We start from the raw sequence: 27134 nt of genomic DNA, 5'->3' as shown, positions 1-27134 counted from the left end.
GCTTACCTGATGTGTATATAGGATAAACACATGATTCAGAATTTGGTCTATCTTCATTTGAACGTAAGCCCAATTTGATACTATATGAAAATGCAAGCAAAATTTTGGAAACTTCTGAACAGCCACAGACACAAGTTCACTGAATGCCAGGTTTGTATTCTCCGTGATGAAATGTCGAGTCTTGACCAGAAAACCTAGTGATTAATATCTTAAGCATGGCGTACAATATGTTATTCAACAATTATCTCGCCGCCAAGGACAATTAAGGTATAACCGTGAATCAAAAATGTTATCTGTTTCAGTTGAACAAGAACGATATTCCATCCTTTCACCTCACCAATTCTTAAACTGATTCCTAAATTAACATTTTGCCCATGCAAATCACTCCCTCTAGACATCATAATGTTGCAATGTAATTATCGAGGGATCATTTGCATATTGACCTATTTCAAAACATTAAATGCATTGTTTTATCATACAATACAACAAGTTTCTAACAATTTGAAGTTAATATCCAAATATCACTAATTGTGACTGTATTTTGTCGTATATATGAAGTTAAACATAAACCAAGTACGTGCAAACCGTTTCCATGTTCTTTTTGCCATAAACGCAGACAATTCAAAGACTGACGTTTACGTACGTCTGTGACTGACATGTATTGATCAATGTATGGCGTACCTCTAGATATTTTATGTCAGCTTCAGTGTTTGTACAACTGCGTCCTGTTTGATGTATGTTTGCATCATCACGAAAAAGGTAGTAACATTATCTGTGAATTTTCATTATTATTCTGTTTAAATTATGTGGACATGTATTGTGTAAATATACATTTGTTCTGCATAACCGTGATCAACGCTTTTAAGTTTGTAAATACTATTAGTAAAACTAGTAACTAGTGGGTAATGGTGTGGGTTTACAGAAATAATACATAGGCGGATCTGGGGTGGGGGTGCAGGTGTGCGCATCCCCCCCTTGTGCTGCAAGTTTGTTAAATGACCATTGAAGCACACCTCCTTTTCTCAATAGTGTGCAAAACCAACCCCTCGCCCACTCCCCACCCCTCAGCCACCCGCCCACCACCACCACACCTCTTTCTCAAAAAGCTGTATCGCACTGGATATCAAACACGTGAGTACTACAAAAATAGTACGTATGACGCTTCGTTGACTTTGTCACTCTTGTTTAACGACATTATATACTCTATCGTCCAATGACATGATATGTTTCATGCGTAATATACCTCCTGTAAAGTGACGGACATGGCATTTTATTGACTTTTGGGCGTCAGTTGGTTGTTTTTGTTAATTGATAATGTCGTAAAAGCTACATCCTCTATCGAGAACATGCGCATGCGTATTCACGCATTGCATTCCATCATGGCGGACAAAGCGACGTACTGTAGCAGACTACTTCTGTCACTTATTGGTAATTATAAACATTGAGTTTGTTTCCGAGATTCTTCGCTGTAGATTGTAAACAGAAATGTCACATTCTTGATTTTAATCTGCATGTGTGATTTAATTTGTCCTGTCATGTCAGTTCCTGAAGTTTGTTTTTCTGTTGCCATGTAAATATGTTTGTATTTTTCTTAGATGACAGTCATCCGTCATTGTATATGGACACGATCAATGACACTGAGTACATACAAGTATTGATTAGTCGGTTGCTAGTGACTTGCTACGACCTATTTATTTTGAATAGTTGGTCGCTGTTACGGTTAACTGTACAATTTATACTGGGCTGCTTCACTCCCGAAGTTGTTTTAATTTCCGTCCACTGACATGCGATCGTCATCTAGCATGTTTAGTGAAAATCCTGTTTTCATGGATTCTTGATATCACGATCTATCCCGGGTTTGAAAAAGTACAACCTTCAGAGCATAGTAATATGTGCGAGACACCTTATAGACTGTTTAAAATGACATACTGTCATGTTTATATTTTCATAACAAAAAGATATATGTTCCATTTTCAATGCTCATGTATAAGTTAGGGTGAATTAAAAAAATAGCAGTATCCAGTATCGTTTCACACATTGTAACAATGAGGGGGTTGAACCCTGGTCTTCATTATGAAAGGCAAATATATTATGGACAAGGATACCTGACTGCTCCCTATATATAACTTACAGAACCGTAACGTAAATTCGTGGATAACCTTGATTCGTGGATCCCGGCAATTATTATGCTAGCTCGTTACTTAAGTCTCGACTGACGTCACAAAGCGGTACTTTTGATGTGCATACAATGCCACCCCTCGCTGACAAAAAAGTTCCGAATTTTTGCATTACATGCAAGTACACTAAATTAGGCATTTTGAATTTGGTGAATCAATGAATAAATTAATCAGTGCGTATACAAAATGAAATCATGCATTTAAAATATGCATTCGACCGCACTACCCTTATATCCACGAATCAAGGTTACGCGAGTGTGTAAGTTGACAGATTGCTAAAAAATATTCCAAGTGTCAAAGTCGCGTTCAGGCAAATATTTTGGGAAATAACATGTTTCTCAATATGAATGTGACATTACATGCACAATACCAAGTAAATATAGTGATAAGTGTGAGACACAAATGAAAGATAATACAGACAACATCACAGACTCCATTTCAAGGTATACAGAATAAATCTTATATTTGTGAATGTGGTAGTAAAGAATACATGTTATGCTTCATGTTTTTCTTAGCCCTTCACACAATGTTTACAAAACAAAACCTTTTCACAGACACCCTGATAAATGTCTAATACTTGTAATAGATTTATGCTGTCTTGTGATAATATGTACCAGGATGTTTGTTTGAAATCCTCTGTGACCTATTTGCCTTTATAGATACTGGACCTTAGCCTCCCTGAAGTTAGATGTTGAAGTATTAAAAAGTACTCACATTGGCATGTAACGCTAAAAACTAGCATTATCGCTGATGTAGTCAATGACATGGTATTAATTAATATAGCTTTTAAAAAACGCTGTCTGTGAGTATATGAGCCTCGATAACAAGCCACTGAGAATATAAGAACTAATTGAGCTGAGCCTAATTTTGAAAACTGAGGAAATTATTATTATTATTTATAGTTATATGACATATTTAACCTTTTCACATTTTTCATTGCAGCAAAAACTTAAGCAGAGCAAGAATGAAATAAGCACCATGACAGACAACATGATGACAGTTGAAGATACTTCAACATTGCTTGGTGGCAAACCACCAGGTACTCCCAAAAGAAAGAAAAAGGGCGCACTTGCAAAACTTGCTGAGAGAAAACGACGAGCATCACTTGTTTCAGAAGCAGAAAGCAACCTAGGATCAGTACTGTCAGTGAAAGAAAAAGCTGCCAGTACAGATGAAAAAGGTTACTCAAAGAGTTCAAGTGCAAGAAATGAAGTGATCACATCTACTGAACCCTGAAATGTTTATATTGAACCAGTCGTTGTTGTACAACCCAATACACCTGTTGGTGTTGATGCAGCAAAGCCCAAGCCTAAGCCAAGGAAGGTGGCCAGAAACAGTGAAGGCCGTGTATCCCCAGTCGGAATGGAGATAGATGAAATGGCTTTATCAGATGATGATAAAGATTGTTTGCAAGGATCTCAAACTGATGCAACTTTACACAGATTCAGAAATCTTAGAATGGCTACCGAGAGATCTGGGTCAGTCGAATCTCTGAAAAGTAGCCCTTTTGTGCCCAAACCACCTTCCACTCCCAAAAAGTCTGCAAGGGGATCATCATCTAAAGGAGAGAAACGGACCAGGGATCCCAACTCCTCTGGGGATGAACCCGATCAGGGACATAAGAGACTTGTTTCCCAGGGGCTTGAAGATTTTAATGTGAATGCGAATGATTCCAATGGTGCTAATAATATTGTTCAAAGCAGTTCTACAGACAATTCACAACTCCAAGACTCAACTGTGCCAAAGTCAAGAAGAAAATTAAGGGAACATTTGAATAAAGAATTTGACAATGCAGACTTTAGTTTTGGACATTCAGTGAGTGAACCAAAGTCTGAGGTGGTAATAGGATCTATTTCAGATCTGAAGGCTGTCTCAGACCAGTATGAAAGTATTCTCTCAATGGATGCCAAGGAAAAGACTCGAACCCCTCGGTCAGCAAGGCTGCCTCCTGTATCTCCAAAATCACGCCCACCTCCTCTAGGACAGAATATAGCCTCGAAATCTTTAAGGACAACATATAAATCTGATTTGTATCCAGAAAAATTTATGTCATCTCAGCAAAGCAACCTAGACTGCTTATCTGAAAGATCGTTTGTTTCTTCCAGTGTTATGACAGCTATAACCACCAGACAAGCCAGGGAAAGGTAACATAAAAGGCAGAATGATTGATTTGACCCTCATGCTTTGAACCGTTGGCTGACTGTACATGGTCCTGCCCCTACAACCTGATTCGTTGCCAATACTATTAACCACTGTTTGTCTGTGTCCTCCTGCTGTACAGCTTGGGTTGTGGCTCATACCACAGGGGCGTGTCACGCTTAGAAACAGCGTTAGAAAGACATATAGGTACATAGACCCTACCCTAGTACTATATAAAAGGAAAGGGATGTAACAACGGAACCACCCCCTCCTCAATCAAAGTTAGATTTCACCACGTGAACTATTTTTCAGGCCCCGTCGAGGCCTACGGATCGAAAGCGAGATGATTTCCCTACAAAATGAGCTATAAATGGTCACAATCGGCTCATTATTTCAAAAGTTATACGCCACTGGTCGGCTCAATCAGTAAACAGCTACCTGAGTGGGGTATTCATGCTCCACTGCGGCATGGTAATCTCAGTGGGACAGCTAGCACTATAGTATAAAACCAGCTTAAGTCTGGGCTAGTACAAGTAGCCGCACATACACATACACACGCATGCACGTCGTCATATGAGCGAAATATTCTCAAGCACGACGTAAAACCCAATTTCGCCTCAACTCACCTCTACAATAAAAACTTTCCATCCTATCTCAAAGAACTTACTAAGTATCTCCCCTTACTCACCTCAGCAGAATCTCAGATCCTTCAGTGACTCTCTCTTGAATCAACCAAAATCACTAAATGGACTTTTCGAACACGCCTGCTCTTTCTTCAGCCCGAAACTCTGGAATTCGCTTCCCCAAAACCTCAGAAATACAGCCACTAATGACACCTCTAAATCACAGCTTAACACTCACCTATTTCTATCTGTGTACCAGTAGATAATCATTCTCTGTTTTATGTATATATGTTCAGTTTTATCACTGTATTAGCACCACTGAGCATCTGTAAGGTGGATATTAGGCTCTTTATAATTGTATTAATATTATTATTATTATCATTAGTTGACCCTGTTTCTGTTTCTGGGTTTGTCATTCATGTGTACATGGGTTTCACCAAAGTAGTAAATCTCCTCCCATGTTAGCTGACATGGTAAAACCAGAGTATTGTTTACAGTGGCAATGAACCCTACAGGGCTCCAGATAATTTTTCAACATCAGGAGTACGAACTCCTTATTTTTTCAATATAGGAGTACTCGAAAACCATAAGAGTACATTTAGAGTACTGAACGGAATTTAATGGAGTATCAGTAACCCTGTGTTTCGTTTCATATATGCACCACAACATTGCTAGTCTTGTGCAAACAGGTCAATAAACAATAAAACAAATACTTTTTCAGATAAATACGTAAATGATTCTAAGACCATACACCATTGCCGTGGTGCGTATCTGCTACATTTTCTAAATTATTTCCTACCGTATCGTGCATATTTTTTATCCGTACATACGCCGATACGGCCCTTATCTGGAGCCCTGAACTCTAGCTTGCCGTTAATGGCTGCAAAATTGCTGATTCGACGTAAAGCAATATTTACTCAGTCACTCAATCTCTGTTAACAGCATGGTTTGATGTTTATGTTATCAACCACGGGATGACTACCCTTAGGCACCATGCAAAAGGCTGTACATTTATGGCAAATTAGCTATGTCCACAATATATGTCAGGGGCTTAACAACATATATGTATATGAATGTACTGGTAACTCTCAGAGTGTTAGTATATTGTGCCATGTGTTTGTTCATATTGCAGGAGGGCGGTGGGGTAGCCTAGTGGTTAGGCGTTTGCTCGTCACGCTGAAGACACAGGTTCCATTCCCCACATGGGCACATTTCTGGTGTCCTGCACCGTGATATTGCTGAAATATTGCTAAAAGCGGCATAAAACTGAACTCGCTCACTCTCTCATATTGCAGGAACTTCCTGGTGGGCAACTCAAGCACCCAGTCGTTGCTGGGCAGCGAAGAGCTGGAGCGTTACTTCCCTTCCAAGGAAGTCCACATCTTTGTTGGCACATGGAACATGAATGAGATCAAGGTAACACTATGAAACAATGAGAAACTGTGTGTATCAGACTGTGACTTCTACCACTAGTCCAAAGAGTTCCGGAATCTCGTGAAATCAGCTGCTGGTAAACTCATCATCCATTCATAAAGTTCATGTCCGATGGTTGCTCTTAATATAGGACTCATTAGGGCATCGATTATGTGTGCAGGGGTGGAAATAACCCATTGTCCGACGCCCCATTCCAGTGTTTTTTGCTGTCGGGCTAGCAGATTTGTATGTCACGCTGTACCGGTGTCCAGTTGACTTTCCAATGTTAATTATGTTGTTTATTTAAAAAATCAACAAGAAAATCGGTCGGTATAGTGGAAGAATTATCAGGGCAAGTGATTTTACATGTGCCACTGTACCGGAGTACACTAGCAATTTTAAAGTTATTTCCACCCCTGGTGTGTTATAATGTTTACAAATGGCCATTGTCATTTCAGTCTCAAGTAGTTCCAAGCACCGCTTCACTGATGAAAAGAAACTGATGATATGATACTTAATATTCCAGATAGTTCCAGATAACATCAATGACTTCCTCCTGCCGCAGACCTCCATGTATGTTCAGGACATATACTGTGTGTGTACCCAGGAGAATGGCCTCAACAAGTAAGTCTGTAGGAATAGATCATTGCCGATATCACAATCATTGGATGTGGTTGTTTCTTTTACACTACATCAGCAATATTCCAGCTTTCTAATGGTGTCCTGTAGATTCACGTCATGAATTCGGAACACTCAGTGATCAGAGAGCAAACGATCCATTGTGTCAGCCAAGTCTGTGAGTCTGAACATCCCTTATGTTACATGTTACAGATGCATTTGAGAGGTACCATGTTACAGTTTCCCTTTGTCTGTTTTGATTATACAACTTCCAAACCTGCAGTTTCTGTGGTACCAGTTTCTTACCAGTTATTTAGATGCTACCAGTTCCCTCCATCTGTTTACTTGTCACCAGTTCCTCACTGGCTGTTTGTTGTTGTGTTGTAGGAGAGACTGGGAGGTGAAGATCCAGGAGACCCTGGGGCCGTCTCACGTCATGTATCACTCCGCGTCACATGGCTCACTCCACCTGGCAATCTTCATCCGTAGAGACCTCATCTGGTTCTGTTCTGGTAAGCCAGTTGTCAATGCAACTCCTTTAACCTTTTCCTTCATTCATCTAGCAAGTAATGAAAAGCCGGGGAACTACAAACTATGAAAACTTTATTTCTGATAATGTTGTATATTTCAGCCCCAGAGGACGACTTTGTGACAACACGTGCCATGACGATGGTGAGGACGAAAGGCAGCATCGCATGCTGCTTCTCTATGTTTGGTTCATCCTACCTCTTCTTGAACTGCCACTTTACACGTGAGTAGCCCCTCCTTCATCAACTGCCACTTTACACGTGAGTAGCCCTCCTTCATCAACTGCCACTTTACACGTGAGTAGCCCCTCCTTCATCAACTGCCACTTTACACGTGAGTAGCCCCTCCTTCATCAACTGCCACTTTACACGTGGTAGCTCCTCCTTCATCAACTGCCACTTTACACGTGAGTAGCCCCTCCTTCATCAACTGCCACTTTACACGTGAGTAGCCCCTCCTTCATCAACTGCCACTTTACACGTGAGTAGCCCCTCCTTCATCAACTGCCACTTTACACGTGAGTAGCCCCTCCTTCATCAACTGCCACTTTACACGTGAGTAGCCCCTCCTTCATCAACTGCCACTTTACACGTGAGTAGCCCTCCTTCATCAACTGCCACTTTACACGCGGAGTAGCCCCTCCTTCATCAACTGCCACTTTACACGCGAGTAGCCCCTCCTTCATCAACTGCCACTTTACACGCGAGTAGCCCTCCTCATCAACTGCCACTTTACACGCGTGAGTAGCCCTCCTTCATCAACTGCCACTTTACACGTGGTAGCCCTCCTTCATCAACTGCCACTTTACACGCGTGTAGCCCCTCCTTCATCAACTGCCACTTTACACGCGAGTATCAACTGCCACTTTACACGTCCTCCTTCATCAACTGCCACTTTACACGCGGAGTAGCCCCTCCTTCATCAACTGCCACTTTACACGCGAGTAGCCCCTCCTTCATCAACTGCCACTTTACACGTGCCACTTTAGTAGCCCCCTCCTTCATCAACTGCCACTTTACACGTGAGTAGCCCTCCTTCATCAACTGCCACTTTACACGCCACTTTACACGAGTAGCCCTCCTTCATCAACTGCCACTTTACACGCGTAGCCCCTCCTTCATCAACTGCCACTTTTCATCACACGTGAGTAGCCCTCCTTCATCAACTGCCACTTTACACGTGTGTAGCCCCTCCTTCATCAACTGCCACTTTACACGTGAGTAGCCCCTCCTTCATCAACTGCCACTTTACACGTGAGTAGCCCTCCTTCATCAACTGCCACTTTACACGTGAGTAGCCCCTCCTTCATCAACTGCCACTTTACACGTGAGTAGCCCCTCCTTCATCAACTGCCACTTTACACTTTACACGAGTAGCCCCTCCTTCATCAACTGCCACTTTACACGTGAGTAGCCCCTCCTCATCTTCATCAACTGCCACTTTACACGCATGTAGCCCCTCCTTCATCAACTGCCACTTTACACATGAGTAGCCCTCCTTCATCAACTGCCACTTTACACGTGAGTAGCCCCTCCTTCATCAACTGCCACTTTACACATGAGTAGCCCCTCCTTCATCAACTGCCACTTTACACGTGAGTAGCCCCTCCTTCATCAACTGCCACTTTACACGCGGAGTAGCCCCTCCTCCTCATCAACTGCCACTTTACACGGAGTAGCCCCTCCTTCATCAACTGCCACTTTACACGTGAGTAGCCCCTCCTTCATCAACTGCCACTTTACACTTCATCAACTGCCACTTTACACGTGAGTAGCCCCTCCTTCATCAACTGCCACTTTACACGTGTAGTAGCCCTCCTTCATCAACTGCCACTTTACACGTGAGTAGCCCTCCTTCATCAACTGCCACTTTACACGTGAGTAGCCCCTCCTTCATCAACTGCCACTTTACACGTGAGTAGCCCCTCCTTCATCAACTGCCACTTTACACGTGAGTAGCCCCTCCTTCATCAACTGCCACTTTACACGTGAGTAGCCCTCCTTCATCAACTGCCACTTTACACTTTACATGAGTAGCCCCTCCTTCATCAACTGCCACTTTACACGCGGTGAGTAGCCCCTCCTTTCATCAACTGCCACTTTACAACGAGTAGCCCCTCCTTCATCAACTGCCACTTTACACGCGGAGTAGCCCCTCCTTCATCAACTGCCACTTTACACGTGAGTAGCCCCTCCTTCATCAACTGCCACTTTACACGCAGAGTAGCCCCTCCTTCATCAACTGCCACTTTACACGTGAGTAGCCCTCCTCATCAACTGCCACTTTACACGGTGTAGCCCCAGTCCTTCATCAACTGCCACTTTACACGCCAGCCCTCCTTCCCATCAACTGCCACTTTACACGGGTAGCCCCTCCTTCATCAACTGCCACTTTACACGTGAGTAGCCCTCCTTCATCAACTGCCACTTTACACGTGAGTAGCCCTCCTTCATCAACTGCTTCATCAACTGCCACTTTACACGCGAGTAGCCACTCCTTCATCAACTGCCACATGACATGTGAGTAGCCCCTCCTTCATCAACTGCCACTTTACACGTGAGTAGCCCCTCCTTCATCAACTGCCACTTGACATGTTGTTGTGTGTTGATTCACAGATTGAAACTAAAATATAGCCGAGAATCAGTCTGTGAAATATAACCCATCAGTGAAACCAACAAAGAAATGTGCTGCAATTAACAATTATATTCTAAAATTGACTAAGTTCATAAATCTCTACAAATCACTACAAAGGGCCTTCACTAATCATGTGAGTAGTCCCTCCTTACCCAGCTGCCATACTGCTTTATACATGTGTTGCCTTGTCTGCTGTATGATGTACCATGTAGGACATGATGCTTGTTTTAGCTGATGTGAGTAAGAAGAAGGAGCGTCTTAATGACTACATGAAGATACTCCAAGGCATCAAACTGCCCAAGTCTTCCTCCATGGGTACCCCCAGATCAGGTCAGTAATCCTAATAATTCACAGGGTTATTATGTCTGTTTGAATGTAGACAAACTAAATTGAGTTGTATAAAGGCAAAAGACAATGTGGCATAAATATGTAGATGGATATGGCCACCAGTCTGTGGTTTAGTTGTTTCATCTTAAAAACTGGTAAATAAATGATTTATCCAAAATGGATTTTTTCGGATATGGACAGTGGTGTCCTCTGCATATTATTGGGGGTTCCCAGCATAAAATACATGTTGAAGGCATAGTAGTGTTTGTCCAAGGTATAAAATATGGGGTTCATGGCATGACATTTGGGCATGATAAGGAGTGTTCATGAAAGAGTAAATTATTTCAATTAGATCTGGTCTTTGCAATCTCAGTAAGACACCTCTTCAATATTGTTTGTAAGTTTGTGTGTTTAACTCTCAGCTATGTTCTAGCTATATGTCAGTGGCCTGTAATTACTGGCGTTTGGATCAGATATATTGAGCCATGTCGTGGCATGAGGAGTTTTCATCAAAATGAGGATGGTGATTTCAACTCTCTTCCTGCTTGTGCTTCAGGTGATTCCACCAACAACTTCGACAGCGTCTTCTTCTGGCGGTGACCTCAATTTCCGCATCGAGAGGAAGAAAGCTGCTGTGGAGGGGATGGTGGACCACATTGAAGACCAACAATTTAAGAACTACGAAAATCTCTTGGGAGGAGACCAGCTCTCCAAGTTTATGGTGGAAGGTGTGTTTATTGATAGACAGCTGTATTGCAACTATGTGATGGCACTTTATAAATAATAACACCAACACCTGACAAACTAGTAATTGACAGAAGGAGCTGTTTCAGTGATGACAAGCGGTTGCCCAATTTGATAAATCTGACCAGTCCGTCCATTTCACTGTTTGAGATTATATGTGAAGATCAAGCAGTAATTGTCATTATCCTAAAGGTGGTAAATTTTAGGATCCCTATATTCAAATACTATGTGAGCACACACATCAGAAATTCATCTTGGGCCGCCGAGTTGTTCATAGTTAACGTTTGGGCTCAGATTATCCCTGTGAATGGTGTCAACTATTTGATTGTGTCTGAAATGTTCTTACCATTCTTTCCACTGAGCCAACAAGCGCCCCCATCGTCCCTTTCCTTGGCTGACTCACTTTAGCATGTATAATACACAGTTGAATGATGTTTTTCCAGGAAAAATATTTCAAGGTTTCCCAAGAGGGAAGGATAAATTTTCAGCCGTCATACAAGTTTGACCCCAAAACTGACCAGTATGATACATCCCACAAATCCAGGATTCCCTCTTACACGGTATGTACAGCAGTGTTTGCGGTAGAAAAATAATCTTTGCGTTCGGAAAATGCATAGCCCCAAGAATCTTGCGTGTGCATGCACTAAATTTCATTGCTCTAATATTATTTGGCTTGGTATTATTTGGACACAGTATTAACATGTTTTGTTTTGTGTATCTAATATGTGATATATGGATTTTCAAATTTGTGAAATTTTGCCTAGATGCTGGTGCCAGAAGGCGGTGGCTCATGGGCCAATCTGGTAGAATAATTGATTTTTCATTTTTTTTTTGCTTGAGTATGTCATCCGGGTATCCCTGGTGCTGCAAGTCGGAGACCCACTTGTTATTAGCACTGTCTTTATGATACTCCGTGGTGGGTGGGGAGCTCGGATGATGAAACAATTACTAACTCAACATGGCTTACCAAACTCCCTCAAAAATGACCAAACGACAACTAGACAATGACAATGAAGAGAATGAATCCACGCTAACAGAAAATTGGCCACGTTTCCTTGTTCTTGACACTGTTGACAAGACTCCACTCAAGTTGAACCCTTATATGGCATTGCAGGCGACGTTAAGAACATCAAACGCTTACGTTCAGGCTCTCTACTGATTGAGTGCAGTAGAAAACAGCAGGCATCTAACCTATTGACAATGCAAAATTTTGCTGGCATCCCTGTTTCAGTCACTGCCCATAGAACCTTGAACACCTGCAAAGGCATTATAAGAGACAGAGACCGTTTGTTAGCTGACATGTCAGAACTGGACATTGTATCGGAAATGAAAGATCAGGGTGTGACATATGTCAAACGATTTACCACCCGCAAAAACAACGAACTGATTCCGACAAACACATACCTATTTTCATTCTCAACTCCAAGTCTCCCTCAGTCTGTTAAAGTGGGTTACTGTAGTATCACAGTTGCAGTCTACATCCCAAATCCATTGAGGTGTTTTTGATGCCAAAAATACGGTCATGGTGTTAACACCTGTACACAGCCAGTGACGTGTGCTCACTGTAGCGAGAGGTCTCATGTGACGGAAGACTGCACTAGTACTGTTAAAAAATGCACAAATTGTTCAGGCAATCATTCATCCTTTTCCAAGGATTGTAAAATGAGGCAAAAGCAAATGGAAATAAACAAAGTTAAATTCACTCAAAACATTAGCTTTACTGATGCTAAAAAGATTGTGGAATCAACACTACCTAACGAAACTTATGCATCAGTCGTCAGATTACCTTCCGAAACCATGCCTAAAGTACCGTATATGACCGTCTATAAGACGACCCCATGGATAAGACGACCCCCAAGCTTGACCCTTAAAATCAGTGTCAAAATGGTATGTTTCGTGCATAAGTCGATCCCCCGCGATGGGGTCCTAATCGCGGCAAACACAGACCACAGACAACTGGCAGTTACCAATAATTATAACTTTGGTCCACATTATTCAAAGAATTCACGGTCATATATATTGTGTCTACTCACGGATCGAAACGAAAATGCATAATATATTTTGCTTCTCTAAATATCATATTTATTGTAGCAACAAACTGGCTTGCTTATTTTACCCCATTCAACAATCACAGCGCTGATTACGCCTCTTTTTCCATTGACTGCTAGTTTACAGTAACATCGGTAAAAATGTGTGAATTTAAATGGCGTCCGTATTTTACCCCATTCCATGTGCTTACCACGTTCATGAGGGTCCGTATAACCTTAGTGTTGATTATATATATTTTACATAAAAACTGCAAAATAAAATTACACAATGCTAGGATATATTTCTTTGGGTTAAATAATAGTATTCTGTATTATATTTTACTGATGACTGCGTCAGAATTCATCCCGTTATATTATTGTGCATGTTTGTCAAACAGACCTGACTTGGGTTAAAACTGATAACCCTAAACTTCTCACGCCTGAGCAATCTACTCAGACTTCAGACGCAAGTGTTAACACTATGATGATATCTACAGTTCAGGATGAAGAATGCACAGTGTCACAGACTCGTTCTGAAACAAGTTCGAAGTCAAAATGTACTGGCAAACTGAGAAGGGGAACTGGGAAAACGGGTGGCAGACCACCCAAGGGTTCAGAAAATCCAATAAACTTATTCAATAAAAATTTTTCCTTATCCTGACTCATGCTTATTGCTTGTCTCCTTCCTTTTGCGAACGTTAGTGGAACACTTATATCTTCTATTGAAGCTCCCTTCAATAAAAACAGACATAAAATCACTACTCACCATGAGTTATCTCTCTGGCCGTTTTGGCGGGAAAAGTGGCACCACCACTCCCACATGCTTCACTCTCTCCTTCTTCGCCCTAGTGGACGGTTGGGAGAGCGCCTGTGTCTCCTATACGGCACTATATCCTTTTATTTATTAGTTATTACCCTATACATTACCTTTATAGGGGTTTAGCGAGTATCTTTCAACAATATGGTTTGAAATGTATTCAGTATTTTCACTGTTTATTCACGGTTTTGTCCGTGTTTGTTCAGTTGTTTACATTTCATGAAAACCTGTTTTCGTTGTAGGTTTAGGTTCTGGCAGTTCAACGCTAACTACACAATAAGGGACCCTTCATGAAGGCACAAGAGATCGATGTCAACTATAAGGTCATCAACTTCGCCTCGACCAAGTCTTGCGACGACACAAAGCTGGCGCAGATAGAGACGGTATGTCCAGAAGGATGTTCTTCGCCTGAACAGATCCAGGGCAGTGAATGACGAGACGCTTCATCGCCAAGTTCATGGAATTTGCTAACGCGAGAGGAGGACCGATGAGCTACTCTGCTCTACTCATGCAGAAGAAGCGACCAGCAGTTTATGACGGACCATCTATCATCCATCTCAGCAGCGCTTGACGGTGGCGATCTAATAAGGACTACTGGCATCCTGCACCTGGAGCTAAATGCTTCACTAAGTCGCTGTACAGAGCCCTGCTATCGAGCATCATCCATCTTCGCGAGGGGAGATTGACGACGCCGCCAAGGAAGTTGCCAAAGACTCCAGAAGTCTCCTCATGATAAAGTCCATCGACAGCTACCGCCAGTGTCATCAGGCAGACGCCCCAGCGCCACTTCCCGCAAGTCGAATTTCGCGAGGGCTTATGTCAAACTATGTAAATGATCACCTTCTGAGGAGGCTGACTCTTTTCACGCTTCCAGCTACTCATGCAGAAGAAGGACCAGCAGTTTATGACGGACCATCTATCATCCATCTCAGCAGCTGACGGCGTAGACGACAAGGACTACTGGCATCCTGCACCTGGTTTAACCTAAGTCGCTGTACAGAGCCCCATGGTCGACATCATCATCCATCTTCGCAGGGGAGATTGACAACGCCGCCATGGAATTTTTCGAAGACTCCAGAGAAGTCCCTATGATAAAGTCCATCGATACACTCGCCAGTGTCATCAGGCAGACGCCCCAGCTACTCGGCAAGTCAATTTCAGCAGGCATCCAGAAGGCAAGAAAAATGAGCACCTTCCAGAGTGAGGGAAGGACTTTTCGTCGCGCCCCAGTCAAACACCCGACGCAGGCAGGCACCAGAGGCCAAGGTTCAGAGACGATGAAGGAGGGGTTCGAACTAATTGGAAAGTCTTCCACCCCTGCACAACCTTCACAAGTGGGTGGACGCCTACAAAACTACTGGGAGAACTGGGGCTTATATCAAGAGCTATGTGTATCCACAGCATCCTAAGAGACGGATATCGTGATACAACTACAAGCAACTCCGGCCATATTGACAGACCTAACCTCACAAGTTCAACTTCAAGACCCATCGGACAGAGAGAGGCTAATACGAGAAGCGGTCACATCTCTACTAGACAGCTTGCAAAGTGGTGGACCAGACCAGTCAGTCAGGGATTCTACTCCCAGTTTTCCTAGTGCCAAAGGTAAAATACTTCAAAATAAGTTCCGATCTTCGTTTCTCCATGAGTGCCTTCAAGATGGAATTTTTACGGATACAACCAAAGCTTATATCAACCATGTGTAAATCACAACCGGCAAACTGAGAAGGGAACTGGGAAAAGCGGGTGGCAGACCACAACACTCGCTTGAATGTTTCAGTGATATAACTGATCCCATTCAAACTTTTGCTGGCGTTTTAAAGCAAATAGCTGATGAGTGTATACCAAAGTCCTCTGACTCCACATAATACGAAAACCATGGTTTAATACAGATTGTAGACAAGCCAGAAAAAGCGAGGAAAAGGCAGAGCCGTTAAAATCATCCAACTGTCCATAACTTAAATAAATTTAAAATACTCAATGCAAAGGTGCGTCATACCTTTAAACAAAACAAACGGCAATCTTGGAGAAATTATGTCTCCAAAATTAATTCACGTGACGCCAATGTCCAGAGTATGGAACATGGTTCAAAGAATTAAAGGCAAAGGTTCAAAATCTGCTGTTCACCATCATAAAGATGGCGATAATTTAATAACTGACAAATCTAAAATTGCAGATAAAATTGGCGTGAAACTCTTGCCAAAAATTCATCATCGGCAAATTATGTCCCTGAGTTTCAGAGATATCAGAAGCAACAGGAAAAGACAAAACTTAATTTCAATCACATAACGGTGAAGATTATAATGAAGTGTTTTCATTACATGAGCTACATACTGCTCTTGAGCAAGCTCATGACACTGCAGCGGTGATGACAATATACATTACCAGCTACTGAAACACTTTTGAACCATGTATGATGACACTTTTAGATATATTTGACCAAATATGGACGTCTGGAGAATTTCCTCCTTCATGGCGTAATGCCATTGTAGTCCCAATACCAAAACCTGGCAAGGATCATACAGATCCGTCCGAATTACAGGCGATCTCTCTAACTAGCTGTGTTTGTAAAACCATGGAGCGTATGGTGAATAATAGATTAACTTGGTATCTTGAAACCAATAACCTTATAACAAATATTCAATGTGGTTTCAGGAAAATCAGTAGTACCATTGATCATTTGGTGCGTTTAGAATCCTTTGTTAAAAATGCTATAGTAAATAAACAACATGCTGTATCAATTTTCTTTGATCTTGAGAAAGCTTATGATACAACCTGGAAGCATGGCATTTTGAAGGATTTACATGATTTTTGGTTTGAGAGGCCGTTTGCCTCTTTTATATCACAGTTTTAAAAGACAGGCAATTTCAGGTCCGAGTGGGTTCAACCCTGTCTGACCATTATAATCAGGATCAGGGTGTCCCCAAGGAAGTATTTTGTCTGTCACTTTATTTAGCATTAAAATCAACAGCTTATCCAAGGTTTTAAAGCGATTCAATTGATGGATCACTTTTTGTGGATGATTTTAACATTTCTTGTCGCGGTAAGAATATGCATACTATAGAGCGGCAACTACAGTTGTGTTTTTAATAAAATACATAAATGGTGTCTTGAAAACGGCTTTAAATTTTCTAAATCAAAACTAATTGCATACATTTCTGCGTAAATATAAACCACATAAAGACCCAGAACTGTTTTAAAATGGCACTCCCATCAAGGTTGTAAAAGAGGCCAAGTTCTTAGGTCTCATTTTTCGACTCCCATTTAACTTTTCTTCTGCATATCAAATCTCTAAAAACTAAATGCCTGAAGGCACTCGATTTATTGAAAGCCGTGTCTAACTCATGGTGGGGAGGGGATCAGGCTACGCTCCTACACCTTTACAGATCACTTGTCCGCTCGAAGCTTGATTATGGCTCCATCGTATATGGTGGAGCCTGTAAAAGCAACCTCAAACTCTTAGATTCAGTCCACCATCAAGGTCTGAGACTTTGTCTTGGGTCCTTCAGAACTTCTCCTGTTGACAGTCTTTACGTCGAGGCAGATGAACCTTCTCTTAACCAACGCCGTATAAAATTATCTTTACAATATATTACAAAATTATATTCTGATGAGTCTCCTGCATTTCACTGTGTCTTTAATCCTCTTTATGAGGATTTGTATAACAAAAACTTTCTCTTGTTCCGCCTCTTGGGCTCAGAATTAAGCCATTTATTGCTGCTGCCGGCATTGAGCTGGAAAATATAGCTCCTTCCCGTCTTCTTTCTTCTCCTCCTTGGCAATTGGTTAGGCCACAAGTCGACCTAACACTCACTAAATTTAAAACATCAGAAACTAATGACTTACTATATAAACAAGAATATAATCAATTAAAAAGTAAATATAATACATTTAAATCCTTATTTACAGATGGGTCCAAGGATGGTGGCGCGGTTGCTTGTGCCACTGTCATTGGGTCCAAAACAATATCTTCCAGATTACCCAATGACAGTTCAATTTTCACTGCAGAAGCAAGCGCAATACTTACAGCTCTTAAATATATTCATAAACATCCTAAATATAAACAATATATAAAAAAAAATTCCGACTCTCTCTCTTGCCTTCAGGCTATTAAAAATCTTTCTTGTAAACATCCACTTTTATTAGAAATCATAGAATTATCTAATGATCTTGCCACTGGCCAATACGACATCGTCCTCTGTTGGTTACCCAACCACGTTGGTATTTCTGGGAATACTTTGGCCGATCTTGCTGCCAAGGCAGCACTCAACAAATCTGTGACACCACTTCTTATTCCATACTCTGATTACAAAGCCAGCATTAGAACTTACATCCGTGATCTGATGCAGAAGAAGTGGGACGCTCAAGTAGGTATTAATAAATTACATGAAATAAAACCCTATATTGGCTACACTTACTTGGGTTGTCAGTCCAGATTTGAAGAGGTCATCATGCGACGATGTCGTATTGGTCATACCAGATATACTCATGAGTACCTATTAAAAGGTGAGGATCCTCCGTTTTGTATCCCTTGTGATGAAAGAATCACGGTCAAGGGATATCAAATCACAAACTATGAAGGATCTTTTTAGAAATATACGTCCTCATTTAATTATTGCATTTTTAAAAGAATTAAACTTGTTAACTGATTTGTAAATAGATACATATTTTATTATTGGTAGTTTAGATTAGTAACTGAGATTGTTAGTGGCTGTACCCTCAAAGGGGGTTGAAGTAGCGTAAAATTATTGTCCTCCTGAGAGGGTACATAAGTCCCAAAATGTTCAAAGTCAATTTCAGCTTGGCAGGATTTTAAACGTAGCATTCTTGTCATTTTAATTTTGGCTAACATTTCTTACAATCGCCAGCAGCTGAAGGGATGGTGTAAATCCAACTAGGGCCCATGCAGGTAGCCAAGGTACTGTAAGTCCCCATGGTCCCTGGTATGGTGATCTACCTTCTGGTGTTGGCGATCTATAGCTTGTTTTTATATTGTATTGTCCAAATAGTGCTATCAGTTTTAACTCTCCATACTAGTTTTAGTTGTACTTGTGATATTCTAGTTGTTTTACTGTCCTTCGTCGACAGGTTTTTATAACATACATATATTCCATTTCAATGTCAAATGTTCTCATTTCACTTTTTATTGTATAAATAGTTTTCGTCACGATATGGCTGAAATATTGCTGATGTGACATTAAATAATAACTCACTCACTCACTCACTACTTTTTGGCTTCATAGCCCTCATGGATACATTGGTTGGAAAGTTCACCAGCTCAAATGGAATGTTTGATGCTCGACTTTGGATTTGAAGTTCTGTTTAAAGTTGAAGTAAATCACTGATATTTGGTTATCATCCTTGTCCAATGTTCAGAAAGAGATGTCAGAAGATGAGTATTTATGGGAAAATTTCCACGTCACTGTGAATGGAGCCACATGTTTAATAGTTTGTTTGATGGCTGCCAGGATCGTATATTGTTCCGGTGTAAGAAGAAGAACTGGGTCCAATGTGTGCAGTACGACTGTGTGATGTCTGTCCGCCACTCCGACCACAAGCCGGTGTTTGGTGTGTATGAGACCTGCATCAAGGCTGGGAAAGAAGGGTGAGTGGAACATACACCAAAAGCGTCACTCATACACCAACAACGTCACACTTACACCAATAACGTCACACATACACCAGCATCACACCAATAGCGTCACACATACACCAGCGTCACACATACACCAACTTCACACATACAACAATGTCACTAGTACACTTGGTAGGAGGCCCTTCAAACCTTATTGGAATGGTTGCCCCAACTCGACAGATCATCAGAAATATGGTTTTGTTCAAACCTGATACGACGGTGAATAATACTGTGTAATTTTGCTTTCTCATGGGGTTATTTTTAGTAACACAGCTGTGACCTATGACGTATTTATCCTACACCGATAAGCCAAACATCTGCATTGTAATGTAGTCACTATTTTAGTCCTGGACCAAACAGTGCTTAGCTTACATCACATAACTACTTATGTTTCTTGCTTGAGTGTATGCTTTAAAGATTTGCTTGACAATGTATGCACTGTGCTTTGCCTGAATACCTGGCAGGAGTTGCAGGTTTCAGTGAGTTACTTCTCTTAGACATGCCAGAATCTGTTTACATTAGGTTCAAATCTCAGATTTAACTGCATCAATCTCTTGTACCAAGAAAGCTTTGATATTGAAAGGCTGCTAAGAAAGTCCACCTAATGTGACCTTCCTGTAGATAGGACCCGAGATCTCTATGCAGAGAGGTATCAGAGTGAACTAGCTCATGTTCACAGAAGCAGTGTCAAACCCTACTGGTCACTGTGGATTTGTTTGTGTACAGGTGATCTTCTCTGTTGCAGGGCTCACTTGTCAGGTGGACAGTTTGATAGATCAGTATACATGGACGGTAAGTCAATAGCATACACAAAGTCCCAGCAAGCATCTCTCTCTCTCCCTCCCTCTCTCTCTCTCTCTCTCTCTCGTGTGTGAATATTTTACAATGTCTACTGGGTTTATGAAGCTGATATTTTTGAGTGGTCAAATGGTTGGTTTGAACTTTACAGAATAGAAATAAATGGCACTTGTACACTTTTGTCATTCTTTTATACTATTTCATTATTTTTCTATTCATTTTGGGGTCGGTAGACTATTTTACAAATGACCACCCAGGGGACGATTTGTGAATGCCATACATCCTGTGATAATTTCCATTATTGCTAGAGAAGCAGTATCACGTCCTAAACACTCTTGACTTTACTTGATAGTGCCACTACTCTGTTTCAGGCAACAAGAAGCGAGCTATGCACATGGTCAATGGAGAGAGGTCTCAAAAAGCCAGTTCAGTGTGCTCCATACAGTGACATTAGGAGACAGTGTCCTAGTTCTTGTACAACGAAGGTTCACACATGTAGTTACACACAGATGGAACTGGTTTCCTGTAAATCATGAAGAAATTATCATTTTCAGCATATTAGTTTTATAGACTCAGTTAGCATATTCATGTTATTTTGTTGAATCGGATTTGCATATTTCAACTGTTGTTGCATAAAGGTGACTATTTTAAAGGTTATCTCCCTTTGTTCAGATGCGATAGATTATTTTCATTTGCCTCAGCACAAAGGTTCTCCATTTCATTAGCATGTTGTTGTATTGCAGTCATCTGAACTGGGGCACCGAGTATCAACCTGGAAAATGGCTGGAAGATAAGCTGTGATATTTTGTAGTATATTTTCATAACTATGAATTTTTGTGATCAGTATTTTGGTGTATGCTGACTGGTGTTGAATTGTTCCCAGTGTTGGTAGTTAAAGGGATGTAGCAGTTGTCATATGTTAGTGATGTCATGCCAGTGAATGCTATCTTGTGCCAGGGGGTTCAGGGTACTGTCAAGGTTTGGTTTATGAATAGAGGGTGTTCAACTTAATGTAACCTGAATATTTGCTATAATGGCTATAGGGAAATACATCGAAATGTCTTTAAGCAGTTAGCTTCAGATATTTCTCGTGTAAGCTATTTATGATAAATACAGTACTGACAAAGGACAAGTGACACCATACTTTATCAAGATATAAGGGTGAGGTGTAACCGTCACCAAGGGTGACAAAGCTTAGGTCAACTTAATCCACATCATACAAAACTTGCTATGCCCAACAGAAATGATGAGTGTATAATGATAATAATTATTAATAATTGGCCACTTATATAGCGCTGAACTCCACGCTGCAGGGACATGCTCTAAAGCGCATACAGCATCATGGACATTATTACCCCAGATAATCCAAGCTGTCTGCAAGGCTCTGGAAGGTTAATGCGACTTATACCAACAGGTACCCAGTTTTCTGCTGGGTAAACAGAGGCAATTTTGAACAAACTCACTTGCCTAAGGTTGGCCCACATAACACATCTACAAAAATATAATGGCCCTGCTTTTTTTATCTGGATTTGTACTTTCAGTTTGTGTGATGCAGAAATCGGATATCCTGGTCAGAGTGCCTTGCTCAGTCATACTGGGAATTGAAAAGCCTCATCTCTGGTGGCTTATCTGTCATTCATTCTGCCTGAATTCAGTTTTTAATGTTACCTCCATTTGTCCAAATCACAGTTCCAGCAAGTCTTTACTGAACATGGTTTGAGTGAAAACAGCAGGCGCAGTTAAACCAGAAACCATGTTGTTCAGTAGATGTTCCTTCTCATTCATGCAGTGTGTTGTTATCGAACTGGTTTACTGCAGATGCTGTCTGTGTCCCCTTGCTTCTTTCTCGAGCAATTAGAAAAGCAATTGAACATAACTTACTGTGAGGATTAGGGTGAGAATTATCTACATTCTACTGGCATTAATTTGTCTGACAGTTAGACGTTGATGGATGTCAAAGCAGACAAATATTGGGATAGAACTTAGTACTGTTGTCATGCAGGGCTTACATGACATCGGCATAAGTATCTAAACTGAAACATTGTTATTACAGAATATTAAAGATGTCATTATCCACAAAGTTGTGGCTATTATCAGCGTTCTAAACACCTGCCTGCCCGACCGCATTTGAAAAAATATGACCGGTGGATCCTTAAAACAAGAAATAAAATTGGTCTGGCCTAAGCTAAATAAATCAATCTGAATGTAACTTAACAGAACTTCTAAGATGCTTCTGTGAAAGATCAAAGGCGCCGACAGTACTTCATCAGACGATAATGTGCACTTTTTTGCATTATGTCACAATCTATTGGCGTCACTGCACCATTCTAGTCTGCCCCCTCGTAATCTTCCTCGTGCTTTAACTATAATAGTTCAGGGCGAAAGTGTGCTTTATTACACTATACATGGTGGTAGAGCGAACTGTATTTCTTAAATAGACAAGGCTGTTTCTATGACAGCTCATGTATGATGGTTACCTGTTCTAAGTGGAACTATTACTTGCATAATTCTTTGAAAACATTTTTCTTTATCACAGTTGATAAGTCGTTTATAGGGCATTTGCCAGGAACTGACAAGCGTTGTGACAGTGAAGCATTGTACCTGCACCTGTTAATCTTTCACTTGTTTTATAGGTGTTGAATATGTCTGGAACCATTTTAGTTACATTTTTTGTACAGACTGTTAAATATTCTGTTTTTAAAGTGTATATGGTACATGTGACTATCTTCTTTTCTGTAGAACTCAACACTTGAACACTGATTTTACTGTACCAGACCAGTGAAGCTAAATGTCTTCAACTCAAATATTTGAATGTTTAGAAGAGAATTAGATTATCAGATAGTAATGAGTTCAACAAGGTGTTTTTAAACATTACATAACATGAAAATCAGATTAATTTTGTAGTAAAACCTTTTCAATGTAGTGTTCACATCTAAAGCATATGTGTTTATTAACCTTTCACCTGGTATTGGGTAGTCAGACTCATTGATTGACTGTCATGATGTCATTCACTCAAATGTCAGGTTCATATGTAATTATTTACAGATCATGTAGCCGGAATATTGTGTCTTTAAACAAAAAACAATGCAATTTAATTCACCATGTCTTTTCATTGACAGTATTGTCACAGTGTATTCTTGTAATGTGGCCCAACAACAGTGCACTTCTTCACACTTGGAGTAAAGTCCAGTCTCTTCTTCAGATTTTAGAGGTGTTGTCAAAATTACATCAATAGTTGTGTACATAGGATTTACTGTCTTCGCCGTGATGGACTGACTGACTGACTGAGTTTGGTTTTACGCCGCTTTTAGCAATATTCCAGCAACATCACAGCGGGGGACACCAGAAATTGGCTTCACACATACCCATGTGGGGATTCGAACCCGGGTCTTCGGCGTGACGAGCCAACGCTTTAACCACTAGGCTACCCCACCGCCCCTTCGCCGTGATGGAGCACCTGATTGTGTGAACTGTTGCTCCTGTCTCCGGTTTGACTTGATAGCCTTCTGTGATGGAGGTAAAATCAGTTACACTAAATAACATTCACTGGTGGTATACTTGCAGCAACATTGGTGATCCTGGTGTTGCAGTTTTATTTCTGAATCTAGGGACCCCTAAATGTTTATGATTACACAATGCCATTTAGAAAGTAGTCAAATGTAACATACATGTATGTTATATTTGGGATTACACTTTCTCAGTAAAGTGTAATTCCAAATGTAACATATGTTACATTTGACCACTTTCTAAATGGCATTGTTTAATCATAGCTTTCAGCCATAGGAGCCGTGCCAATTTACACTTATCAGAGGGGTACACAAAGTCCGCGGTCTAGACTACCAGTTGTCCGACTTCCATTTTTGTGGAAGTCACGGTGGCTGAGCGGGTTATGCGGCTGACTTTGTGTGCTGACGATTAGGTGCCTGACGCTGAGGGTGTGGTTTTGAAACCCAGATGGGACTCAACCCAACAAAAGTACTAGAATTGTACTTTACTAAGAAAGTGTAATCCCAAATATAACATATGTTATAAATGTTTATACTTTATGACATAGACTCTATTCTTAATGCAATCAGTGGTACATGCAACAGCTCCGTTGATATCATACAAATCATGTCCACTGTGGACATTGTCAGTGAACACACAGATGTTGCTTAATTCAAATAATTAGATGTGCTTACCTTGTTTCCTGGCAACTGTTTGTATCCTGTATAGTGTCAGTAGTGTACTGGGAAGCCGGGTAGACCGGAGGGAATGTTCAAGTGAATATGAAGACTGACAGTTGTTGGACATCCAGTAATTTCCTTCAGATACTTTCATGTGGTTCCAAGATTGTCAGGTTTGGGTTTCAGGGCCTGGTTTCACTGTATACATGTATCGATTCAATGGCAGCGGACTTATTCAGATGAATACACTTTTGTAGTTTTTTTACATTAGATGTCTTTAAGCTTTTACATGAGGTGTGTATCAAGTATTTGTACTTGCATAATTAATGGAAGCATATCGCCTGTCTCAGTGCAGCCAGCTGTAATATCAAGCATTTATTTATAGAGATTATATTTATGTGTGTCACAACCTTGTCCCACACTTTACAAATGTGGGAAGATGACATCCGTCCCATCTATGTTCTCCCCAGGAGAACTTGCTGTAGTTAAATGCACAAACATAAACGTAATTTACAGAGCTAATCAATTCTTACTGATGTGGAAACTCAATTCCGGTCTCATAATCTACCTGTGTGGTGTGGGCTTATTGTCCAAGTCATATGAGATAGATTTGTCCAATCTTTGATATATTTATTGAATATATTATTTAACAGCCAGCAGAGAGAATGACAAACCAATTCATTTGATTTGGGTCAATGGAATATGTGTACTTCTTAAAGGATCACTAAAATGCCTGATTCCACATGTCCAGGGTACCATCCACAAAGTGATTACCGGTAAGTTGTTTACATGATTGTAAGTTCCATGCTCTACATGCTTTGTGGACAGAAGCTGCAGTGTACTGTACAAGCTGAGCACAGCCGTAAATACAGCCCACTACCCACTGTCATCATGCACTATGATTCATAACACTGCTTTCTTGTCTGAGATGTCAATTAGTAAGCATATCATTGCATTGCAATGATTTTACCAAGACTGGAGAACATGTATTAATATTAAGGCGATGAAACTGAAATGGATTGATCGTTACACGGCAGCAATGATTACACTTAAATACATCTGCTGTTTACATGGCAGCAATGATTACACTTAAATACATCTGCTGTTTACATGGCAGCAGTGATTACACTTAAATACATCTGCTGTTTACATGGCAGCAGTGATTACACTTAAATACATCTGCTGTTTACATGGCAGCAGTGATTACACTTAAATACATCTGCTGTTTACATGGCAGCAATGATTACACTTAAATACATCTGCTGTTTACATGACAGACCTTGCACCTTCTGGTGGAACATATCATAGTCTCATGTCAACCATTCAGCAGATTTTGCCAGTTTCATGTTTCAAAATGAACTGATGTCGCGTGTATTTCCAAAGATCACACAGCAGTTGGGTATGTATATGAAAGTAAGGAAAGGATGGTCCTTGTCTAGTTTCCGGTATGCATATGAAAGTAAGGAAAGGATGGTCCTTGTCTAGTTTCCGGTATGTACATGAAAGTAAGGAAAGGATGGTCCTTGTCTAGTTTCCGGTATGCATATGAAAGTAAGGAAAGGATGGTCCTTGTCTAGTTTCCGGTATGTTTATGAAAGTAAGGAAAGGATGGTCCTTGTCTAGTTTCCGGTATGCATATGAAAGTAAGGAAAGGATGGTCCTTGTCTAGTTTCCGGTATGTTTATGAAAGTAAGGAAAGGATGGTCCTTGTCTAGTTTCTGGTATGTATTCATATAAAGGATATGAAAGATGTAATGAAAGTGAATGTAAGTTCTCTGAATTGCTTGTATTTGATTTATTCAAAAGGAGATTATGTTCTGACTTTTGTAAACCAATTTTTTAAGACTAGTGTTTATCATTTTCTATCCAGTTCAGTCTCTGGGTAGGTTTAAGTGTTACGGTATAATCAGTGGTGAACAATATTCAGAGAGATTTGGCATTAGTTGACCAGTATTTCACTCTTAACACATGTTGGTTTAATATTAGATATAATTGAGGTCCTTAACATCTCAGTCTAAGTAAACTTCGTTACACTGAGTCTAACAATCCCAAGTAGAAGGTCGCGTCAGCTAACCTTTTGAATTGACCAATCAGAAAACAGCTTACCAAATCGTGAAAGTTAACGTTTGCACATACTGTTTTTCGTTTGTTGAGAGATCAGCGACTGGGGAAGAGAAAATCCAAAAACACTTCACACAGAAACTTAAACTAATTCAGAAAGAATTGAAAAGATTAAACTAGTCATTGATCATTTTAAAAGGGAACCGCCAAACCCTAAATAGTAGATGTTGTCTGATTGGTTAAATCTGTTCGGCTGTCTGACGTCTGATTGGAAGGTCATAGGTCACTCAAAGTTAGCTGACGTGACCTTCTACTAGGGTTAGTAAGACTAAGTATAGCAGTGTAACAAATAATGCTGAGCCTAAGCTTACTTAGACTGTCAACATTTGACAGTTTGGTATTATTTTTCAAACGATCTGAGCAGCAT

At 40.7% G+C, this 27134-nt stretch overlaps 1 protein-coding gene across 1 annotated transcript; it reads left to right on the top strand.

Annotated features, from left to right (window-relative positions):
- Nucleotides 1–1367: 1367 nt before the first annotated feature.
- Nucleotides 1368–22467, top strand: LOC124267433 (phosphatidylinositol polyphosphate 5-phosphatase type IV-like). Its single transcript, XM_046702355.1, is given in 14 exon segments — nt 1368–1428; nt 3120–4321; nt 6235–6355; nt 6879–6976; nt 7358–7482; nt 7602–7721; nt 10364–10462; nt 11016–11053; nt 11055–11187; nt 11647–11666; nt 11668–11763; nt 19516–19652; nt 20428–20474; nt 20852–22467. Coding segments are annotated over 13 exon segments (1893 nt in total). The 5' UTR covers nt 1368–1428; nt 3120–3539; the 3' UTR covers nt 20929–22467.
- The last annotated feature ends 4667 nt before the right edge of the window (nt 22468–27134 follow it).

Source organism: Haliotis rubra, unplaced genomic scaffold (genome assembly GCF_003918875.1).
Source record: "Haliotis rubra isolate DU_JTF1 unplaced genomic scaffold, ASM391887v1 Scf131, whole genome shotgun sequence".
NCBI classification, from domain to species: Eukaryota; Metazoa; Mollusca; class Gastropoda; order Lepetellida; family Haliotidae; genus Haliotis; species Haliotis rubra.
This window is presented reverse-complemented; position numbering and strand designations above follow the sequence as displayed.